Source organism: Hoplias malabaricus, chromosome 11, assembly GCF_029633855.1.
Source record: "Hoplias malabaricus isolate fHopMal1 chromosome 11, fHopMal1.hap1, whole genome shotgun sequence".
NCBI classification, from domain to species: Eukaryota; Metazoa; Chordata; class Actinopteri; order Characiformes; family Erythrinidae; genus Hoplias; species Hoplias malabaricus.
Window position 1 is genome coordinate 18,608,879 of NC_089810.1, and position 9,471 is coordinate 18,618,349.

At 39.1% G+C, this 9,471-nt stretch overlaps 1 protein-coding gene across 1 annotated transcript in view; it reads left to right on the plus strand.

Moving 5' to 3' along the window:
- Positions 1–7,320, plus strand: part of cmip (c-Maf inducing protein) — a 29,872-nt gene extending 22,552 nt beyond the window's left edge. The window contains exons 9-21 of the mRNA XM_066684733.1: positions 1,319–1,423; positions 2,043–2,414; positions 2,825–2,890; positions 3,448–3,474; positions 3,736–3,784; positions 3,931–4,038; positions 4,142–4,258; positions 4,360–4,500; positions 4,782–4,829; positions 5,267–5,413; positions 5,888–5,993; positions 6,239–6,309; positions 6,416–7,320. Coding sequence (XP_066540830.1) covers positions 1,319–1,423; positions 2,043–2,414; positions 2,825–2,890; positions 3,448–3,474; positions 3,736–3,784; positions 3,931–4,038; positions 4,142–4,258; positions 4,360–4,500; positions 4,782–4,829; positions 5,267–5,413; positions 5,888–5,993; positions 6,239–6,309; positions 6,416–6,469 — 1,411 coding nt within the window. The 3' untranslated portion in view covers positions 6,470–7,320. The remainder of the gene's footprint in view (positions 1–1,318; positions 1,424–2,042; positions 2,415–2,824; positions 2,891–3,447; positions 3,475–3,735; positions 3,785–3,930; positions 4,039–4,141; positions 4,259–4,359; positions 4,501–4,781; positions 4,830–5,266; positions 5,414–5,887; positions 5,994–6,238; positions 6,310–6,415) is intronic.
- The last annotated feature ends 2,151 nt before the right edge of the window (positions 7,321–9,471 follow it).

Genomic DNA, 9,471 nt, shown 5'->3' on the forward strand with positions numbered 1-9,471 from the left:
ACAGCCTCAAATATAGCATTATTGCCCAGTGGAGCTGGATGGGGTCATTTAAAAAGTTCATATAAATAAACAATAAGAAATAAAACAGGAACACGCTCTGTGTGTTTTTCTGGGGCTGTGTTTGGCATGACTCCATGCACGTTAGCCAGAGCCTCAGCTCGGCATTGATAAGTTCACAAGTTCAGCTGGACAGCTCGGAACTCTGCAAAATTTACACACATTTTATATCTCACAGAGAGAGAAGGGCCACTGAATTTGTCTTATTTTCACAAGTGTGTATTTTTGCTTGAAATATTGTATTTTTAAAAACTCGTGTTTATAAAACTCCATATAGCTGCGCACAGCCTCCTTAAATTTCACATGACATTGATATGAAGCACCAAAGCTTCTCCAGACCTTCCAATGACAAGGGTATGTATTTTTGGCTTTCCTGTTTTTGAAATGCCAAAAGAACCTCTGTGACAATGGCTATATGGATAATGGGGGACTTTTTATTTATTTATTTATTTATTTATTTATTTATTTATTCATTGTAACCCACCTACATATTCATTAGGCACTTTCCTTGAATTTTTAGTGGCCAAATTGTAAAATGCAGTGTATGATTACCAGATTTTAAGTAGGGTCTTTTTTTTTTAATTGTTCTGTATTTTACATCACTGTACATCACATTTGCATATCAAAGAAATCACATTGACATTGCCTTAAATCCACACACAGATACACACAGTTCTGGTCCATTAATATACATTTAGGTTTCCATATTGCTAGGCATGTCATACGTACAGTGCATGTTGAAACCAAAGTCATTATCGGGAAGTCTGTTTACACAGCGGCTAAATTTGCAACGCATTCCAGGCAGTTACCTCCTGTAACAAAACCGATCTCCATAAATAGGAAGAGACCAAAAGTTAAAAAGAAAACCATCATTTAAAATACACATTTTTCTATAAATAGTTTGTATAGCTCAGTAATGCTGAAATAACACGATTTCTTGGCTTGTTCATACTACTGTGTTTACACAAATCTCCACTTTGTGTGTGGGCTTTCTCCACTAGTGTCACAAATTCATCAGCCCTTTTCTGTTTGCAATGTAACCGGCAAGCTGATTAGCACTTTCTGTTGAAGGGCAGATTTTATTAATCTGTTAACAGATGCTATGTTGAGCATTATTTCATTTCATATTTCAACCAGTGACCAGTCTCCATATTTAATTTCTCTTGTGCAACTGACTGACTGTATACTCACTGTAATTCTATATAAACATTTTCTACAGTTGACTTGAGTTTTAATGTGCATAATGTGTGTATAATTTCAGCATGCATGGCCCCACTGGACAGTGCCCTCACCCTCGGGTCCTCCCCAACCTGGTGGCAGTGTGTCTGGCTGCCATCTACTCCTGTTATGAGGAGTTTATTAACAGGTGAGTCCCCACCATGTAGACCAAGCCTCCAGTCAAGTCCTCTCCTCTTCTTCACTAAAGAAAAACAGCGGGTCATTTTTATACAACAGAGCTTGTCTTAGAGCTGCCATTCTGGTGCTTAGTAATTTTTATGAATAAGGCTACTGTCATGGATTACAATTATTTTAAGCCGTGATGGTAAGGTTTACATCATCTTACTCAGTGGTCCCTGGTAGGCATACCTGGGAGGATATCTTACACTCTGATTTTTCCATTATTCATTCGTCAGCTCTCTCACCCTAGAGAATGAGATGTCTCCAACCCGACCTCTGTTTTTGCTTACCTACTCCTCTAAATGCTCTCATTTGCCCGTTTGAATAGTTTCCATTCTCACTGTGTATTTTGTGGTCTTTGTTTAAATTACACATTTGCATGTGTTTACCAGGGTTAATGCATGACTCTTAACATTTGCTTAAGTGTTCCATTTATCTCCCGGGAGGTGTATTTTAAGTATGACTATAGTCGTTTCAGCAACAAAGTTTGATTATACAAGCTTTCAAAATCTGTGATACATAAATGTTGTATTTATTTTCTCTTTCTCTCCTTCTCCCATTTCTTCTTACACTTTTTCTTTTCACAGTCGGGATAACTCCCCTAGTCTAAAAGAGATCAGAAATGGTTGTCAGCAGCAGAATGAACGGAAACCCCCGATGCCTTTAAGGCTGCTGCGACCTGAGCCCCCAACTCCTCCACCACCAACCACATTGTCGTCCCCTCCACCCCTTCCCCTTTCACCTCCACCTTCTATTGTCAACTCAAGTGAGATCATGGTGGAGCTGGAGCGCAACAACAACACTGCCAACGTGCTACGCAAAGCACCTTCAGGAGGTGACAGCGAGCCCAACTTGATTGACTGCCTGCTGGTGAGCCCAGCACTCAACGCTCTCTCTATTCAGCTTCCTGCACAGGCTGACAGAGTCCTGGCCTGTTTCGCCCTCATTCTCAAAATGCTGTAAGTGTCTTCATGAGTTTCATGTCCATATAAATGAATGAATATATACATAGGGTGAAGAAACTGTAAATGTGTATATACGAGTATTTTCACATTTACGAGTGTCTCAATGCATTTAAATAAGCCATCAGTTATTCAAGGGTAAATTTTTAAAGAAACCATGTGAATGGCCCAAAACCTACTTGCACTTTTGTAAAAGTCTTGTTTCTTAAGTGTACTGAACTGTAGCAATGTTTAGCACCTGATCCTATGACCTGGCAGAGTTTGTATCTCACCATGGTTGATCAGGTTTCGTCTTTCACTTTAAGAGTGTGGTGCTCCCCTGGCTTACATAAGGCGCTCATTTCCCCCATTGTCATTCTTCCTGTGTGTACTGCTCTAATCTCTTTCCTCTGGCCTTCTCTCCGCAGCTCGGACTATGATGATTGGAGACCAGCACTGGCTAGTCTGCTGCAGCCCATCCCATTCCCTAAAGAGTGAGTGTTAGACTCTCTTATCTGTTCTGAGGCCACCTGCTGCATAAGCTCATTGTAGCCCATACATAAAGTACAAATTTCACCAGCTTATTTAACTTTGCCATTTGTTTTCCATCATTTCTGTCTTATCTTTCTTAGTCCCATGTCACTGAGCTTGAAAATGTGGGTGTGTAACTATGGACTCTCTTGAGAGGGAGGGTGTGGGTAGGGAAGCCTGCTGACGTGGGTGAGCTGTAACTGGTCTCTAAAGAGGGCTGGTGGGTGTTGGGTCCATGGTGGCAGTGAGTCCTGGGAGTATGTAGTGTACTTGGCCTTTGTCAGCTTGGGACTCATTATGTACCTCCTGCAGAGCCCTAGTGTTGCCACAGGTGGAAAACTCACCTGCGCTCATATACTAAACTGAGCTACCAGCCGTCATTAGGAAAAGGCAACAACAGATGCATCCCAGAACATGTTACACAAACATTGAGGCACGCACAGATATACCACACACAGACGTGTTAACTGTTGTGCTAACTGTTGCTATCTGATGTTTTGCTCTGTCCTCTCTCCTTTAGGGCCCTTGCACATGCCAAATTTACAAAGTAAGTGACATCAATTTAGTCTCTGTACACTGTTCAGGGTTAAGAACTGTCTGTCTCTGCTACATTGGAGAATATTGTGTAATGTAGGGAGAACCTTTTTGGAGTTATTAGCAAGTTTGTCTCGTATGCCGTCAAATATTTAATAGATAAATAAATACACGGTTAATCTATTGATAATCCAGCAGTGTTGTATATAATAATTTGAATCAGTCAACATGTACTTTGTCTTTTATCCAGTATAATTGTAATGCATCTTTACAGAGAGCTGAAATATGTTATTCAGAGGTTTGCTGAAGACCCCAGACAAGAGGTGAGTTCACATGTGTACTGTAATATTTATAATCTGTGCCTTTTTTTCCTGTTAGCTGTTGCTGAATACTGTGTTGGGTATTTGTTTTATAATTAACTTGGAAAGGTAAGATCACTGACTCTTAGATGTTTGTTTGGGTTTTACAGGTACACTCCTGTTTGCTCAGTGTGCGTTCCGGAAAAGACGGGTGGTTTCAACTCTATAGTCCAGGGGGTGTTGCCTGTGACGACGATGGAGAGTTGTTTGCTAGCATGGTGTGTGTACTCTATGTGCAAGGAATAGATTGACAGTGCCACAATTACCTGTTGTCTTGACTGTAAATGTGGTATAATGGACGATGCCTCCATATGATTGCAGGTTCACATCCTTATGGGATCTTGTTACAAGACAAAGAAATTCCTCCTATCTCTGGCAGAAAACAAATTGGGGCCCTGCATGTTACTGGCACTACGAGGGAACCAGACAATGGTGGAGGTGTGTCTATGTGTTCCCATATTGGCATATAGAAAGAGATCTGAAGCTATGTTGAAGTTTACTGGATGGTGGTGGTGTGTGTGTGTGTGTGTGTGGAACAGATCCTGTGCCTGATGCTGGAGTATAACATTATAGAGAATAAGGACACCCAGCTGCAAATCATCTCTACCCTGGAGAGCACCCAGGTTGGCCTACGCATGTATGAACAGCTTTGTGATAGACAAAGGGAACTTAAAGAACTGGTGAGTAAACATGTGCAGACACACACTTGTATTCACATGCTTGAATCAGAATTTTATGGTTGTTTTCCCTAAATTAGCAATACATCATTTTGATACTTTTGGTTCAGTGTGGTGCTCTCATTTCTACAAAGTCAGACCCTTCAGTGACCCATTTAAACATGTCCCACTTTCATTGACGTCTGAACGCTCACACACACCACCTGCTGGAGAAACACAAACTTGCAACTGCTAAGCTAATCTCTCTCTCCTCTCTCTTCCTCTTCCCCTCTCTACATATAAAGCAAAGAAAAGGAGGCCCTACTCGCCTAACGCTACCATCCAAGTCCACAGTAAGCTTTCAGGCTTTTCTCCTGTGAAATGTGTCTTTTCATAACTCATACTTGCCAGTTGACCACCATCAAAAAAAAAAAAAAAAAAAACACCACTTATCAACAACATATCAATATTATTTGAAAAATGTTGACAAATGGAGTATTTCAGATTAAATTACCCTATTACAAGCATAACTTTCCACATAGTTTGTTCCAATTTATTAGAACTTTTAAAAGGATGAGCTAAAATTCACCAGCTGCCAGGTAGTTTGGACGTTGGAAAACTGAATATGTAGGGATGCTGGCGATTGACTGAGAGGTGCATCATTTATTACTAGAAGTAGCTGTTGCATGGCTGTTTAGAAATATGTCCATGTTTGAGTTAAGCATCAGATAGCTTGATGGAAACTTTGTCCCTGTTTCTCATGTATGTGTGTGTTGGTTTCTGCCTGCAGGATGCTGACCTTGCTCGTCTGCTAAGCTCTGGCTCTTTTGGGAACTTGGAGAATTTGAGTCTGGCCTTCACCAACGTCACCAGTGCCTGTGCTGAGCAGCTCATCAAGCTGCCCTCCCTCAAACAACTCAATCTATGGTCTACCCAGGTCAGCTTCTCAATAATGTCACTAACAACCATGTTTCTCACATTTATTAAATCCTTGTTTGCTGGTTAAAACTTGTAAGGCATATTCAGGTTAATTCACTTATACAAGCCTCATTTCCAAAAATTCTTTCAAATTAAGCAATATTCAAATGAACAATATTTTTTTGGCCTTTTGAGTCCTGATTGATCCTTGCTCATGAAGGACTATGCCTTTTCTGGATGCTCCTTTTATACCCAAACAGGATTTTATCACCACTTTATGATGTTTTCTGAGCATTCTAAATCTTTTATGCAACTGTTCGGAATTTTTGAGAGGGGTTGCAGGCATTTAGAGATGTAATGAAACAAAATATATTGTATACATGTCTGTGGATTTACTGATCACTGCAGACTGATTTTATTTGCATTTTAACTACAGTCCAAGAATTTTGTGGATTTGTACATTGTTTTTAATTTGATTTTCTTTTTCTCGTAGTTTGGGGACGCTGGGCTGCGACTGCTCTCAGAGCACCTGGCCTGCCTTCAGGTTCTCAACTTGTGTGAAACTCCAGTTACTGATGCTGGCCTGCTTGCCCTCAGCTGTAAGCACACACACACACACTCACACACACACACACACACACACACACACGTACACTTTTTATTACTCACAAAGGCACAACTGCAAAAGTTGCAAAACACTTCATGTTGAATTAAGAGATCAGAGCTGTTTTACTGCAGTGTGTCTGTGAAGAAAGTTTCTCAAACCTGTCGTCTATAAACAGTTCTGTTTAAACTAGTGCTTTACATTCCATAACGTATTTTCAATTTTTGTGTTGCTTTGCAGCTATGAAGAGCCTGTGCAGTTTGAATATGAACAGCACTAAACTCACTGCAGACACATACGAGGACCTTAAGGTAATGAATTGATACACTTTCTAAAATCTTTAGTTTAAAAAAACTTATATACATACACACATTCAGTTTGTCTGAATATGTATTTTCCTCTTTGTTTTCACAAAAGGCAAAACTCCCCAATCTGAAAGAAGTGGATGTTCGTTACACAGAGGCCTGGTAAACGTGTTCCGCATCATAGATTCTCAAGGAACCTCTGACATCATTTGAACATATGGATTTACTGACATCATCCAAACATATAGAGCCTTTGACATCATCACAATCACAGACATTTACAGATAAAGACTGTCTTTATAGGAACGTTGTTCAAATACAAGGACCTTTTGGTGACATCAGCCCTCGTCTACTGTCATCATCCAAACAAGGAGACGTTATTTGTAGTCACATCAAAATTAATATTTATAGAGACATCAGATGGCAGAGCCTGTTTCTATTGATATCATTGGAAATATCATAGTTCTCTCTCTCTCTATTTCTGAGTGTCCAACCATCCCCATATTCCTCACATCTCAGAGGCATATCAACCCCTAATACTAGTTGTTACCTGCATCTAGTTCTAATTGCATTATCTCTGTGGCTTTACTTTTTACACAGACCAACAAAAACTTTTGGATTTCACTCCCACACCTTTTCCGCAAAAGATTTAAAATTGAGGATTTCTCTTGCCTCTGTCCCCTTTTTACAATGGGGTGCCATTTCCCTAGAGGTACACTTTGACTTGTGAGGGAGTTTGCAGTCAGAGCCACATTCCAGTACATTTTTGATACATCACCTCCCTGTGGAAAGCTAAGTTTTCCACAAAAAATTGAAAATTTTGTTATTGTTGCATAACTGCTTATTCCTCTCGGTTCAAAGTCTGCCATATTCCCATATTCTGTCCTTCATTAAAAGTTGCTGTTGCCTGTGCAGAAAGGTGGCAGCCAGAGTGTCCATTACTGTATACACTCATTTTCACCTTTTTCTGTCTCAAATATTTTTATCAACTTGAATGAGCATATTTTTCCAGACATCTCTGCTTTCATAAATTCTGTTTATACAGTATAGTATTATATATATATATATATATATATATATATATATATATATATATATATATATATATATATATATATATATATTCCCTTTTGACATTTTAAAAGACTAGAGTCTACAGCCTACTAGAAATAGATTTTTATCTTTTTTGGGCTTTTAGGTCTCATTGTCTCATTGTACAGTGTACAAGATTGATCCTGCACCCATATTTAAGAGAATGGTTGTTCAAAAGGTAGTCTGGGACTACTCAATATTTATGAAGCTTCTTCCTTTTTTTGCTGTGCCCCTCTCTTTACCACTGTCTATACCTTTTTTCCACTCATATAATTATGAAAAACAAATTCATTACTTTTGTCAATCATATGAACCAAGATGGTGCCTAAAGGACATTTTCTGTGAAGAGTGCATCATTTTTAGAAGTGGCATAGTGTTCACTAACTGCAGCCCATGTAAATACTCCACAGCTTACTTTTTCAACAGATTTTTCCTTACTGTAAGTTCATCAGCACCATTTAAAAGTTTGGTTTCCTTTAGTGGCCAGTCAGTTTTACCACAAACAATCCTTCTGCAGCGGTTGATGAAATGTTCTGCATATTTTATAAAAACATCATCAATGTTATGTCATTATTTGTTTGAAAGTCAAATGAACAGTTGTTTGTGTTATTTTTTTTTTTTGTTCTAACATGTTATGAAATGGGCCTATCATTTCCACATCTGTTTTATTGTTGCTAGTTAACAAATCAGATTTTCATCAGCATTAGGAGGAAACTTTCCAACTATGTTATTGCTTTGTGAAACACAATATCTCCAGTAAAATCAATATGCAAATGTTCACACAGGTAATAGGCCAATTAGTCCTAGCTGTTTTGGGTTAAATTACATGATATATTTACAAATTCTAATTTAATTACAAAGCCCTATGAAGGTGTACAAGACTGCTTATCTGTCCTCTCCCTGCACTTCCACCCACGGACAGCTAGACTGTGCTCTGCTGTGCTACCCTAGTCCAAGTCTCTGATTGGACTGTTAAACAGTTTGTTAATATTATTATTATTACTACTATTATTAGCCAAGCTTTTGTGGCTTTGTCCAGAGGTGGAACTATGCGGTAGCTTTTAAAGTCAATTCAGAGATGGACACCGTCCACAGAGAGTTTAATACTGTGTGTGCCATGGATGGTAGTGGCACCAATCTCCATTGTGTTCTACAATCTTGGGTCCCAATCAAGGCCCTGCGTGGTTGCATCCTGTATAATGTACATACAAGTGTATATAATTTCCCTCCCCCACTCTGTCTATCGTGTATTTCTCTCTCTCTCATTTTTGGGAGACTGCTGTTGCCTTCATATTCAGGATGTGTGCGTTTGTGGTCAGCTTTTTTTTTTTTTAACTCTCCTTCTCCCCAGACCAAGTGCACTGTAATTACCTTTTAACTATCTGTGTTCAATGGTTTTTATTGTTTAATTGTTATTGACTGATCATCATTTTTAATTTTTTTTTTTTTTTTTGCATGTACATGTTGCATTAGCAGAAGTTTAATTTTATAATGTTATTTTGAAAGCTTAAATACAAAAAAGGGTAAGATCACTAGGTGAGATGGGGGCGTTCACCCCTCCCCTGATTAATCAACCACTTATCACATAGATTATTGCATACAGATGTGAGAGACAGAACGTGTGTGTAATTAGAGACCAAGCAATTAACGAATGAGGTGTCTAGCAGGAATATTATTAGTTGCCATTACCACTTTTTATAAGAGCACAAGTTGCTGTAAATTATTGATTAAACTGGATGCTGCTGTGGTAGCTCAGCTCAGAATTAGAGATGTCTGCTCCACTGTAGGCCTTATAAAGAATGTGTTTTGGGCAGTTGTAAAGCAGAGAGCAAACAGTTTAGGGAAACACTGCAAAGGAATATCCAGAAAGAAGCAATGAGGAAAAAAAAAAGAACTAGAGCAAATGAGAAAGAACCTCCTTGATTCTCTCTACAAATACACACAGGCTTGGCTTACCAGCAAAACAGTCATCTGTCTAGTGGGTGTACTCTGGCCTTATGATTCTACTCTATATAGTGGACATTATCTCAGCAGGGGAGGTCAGGGTTAAATGTGTCCACATCCCCAGAAGGATTC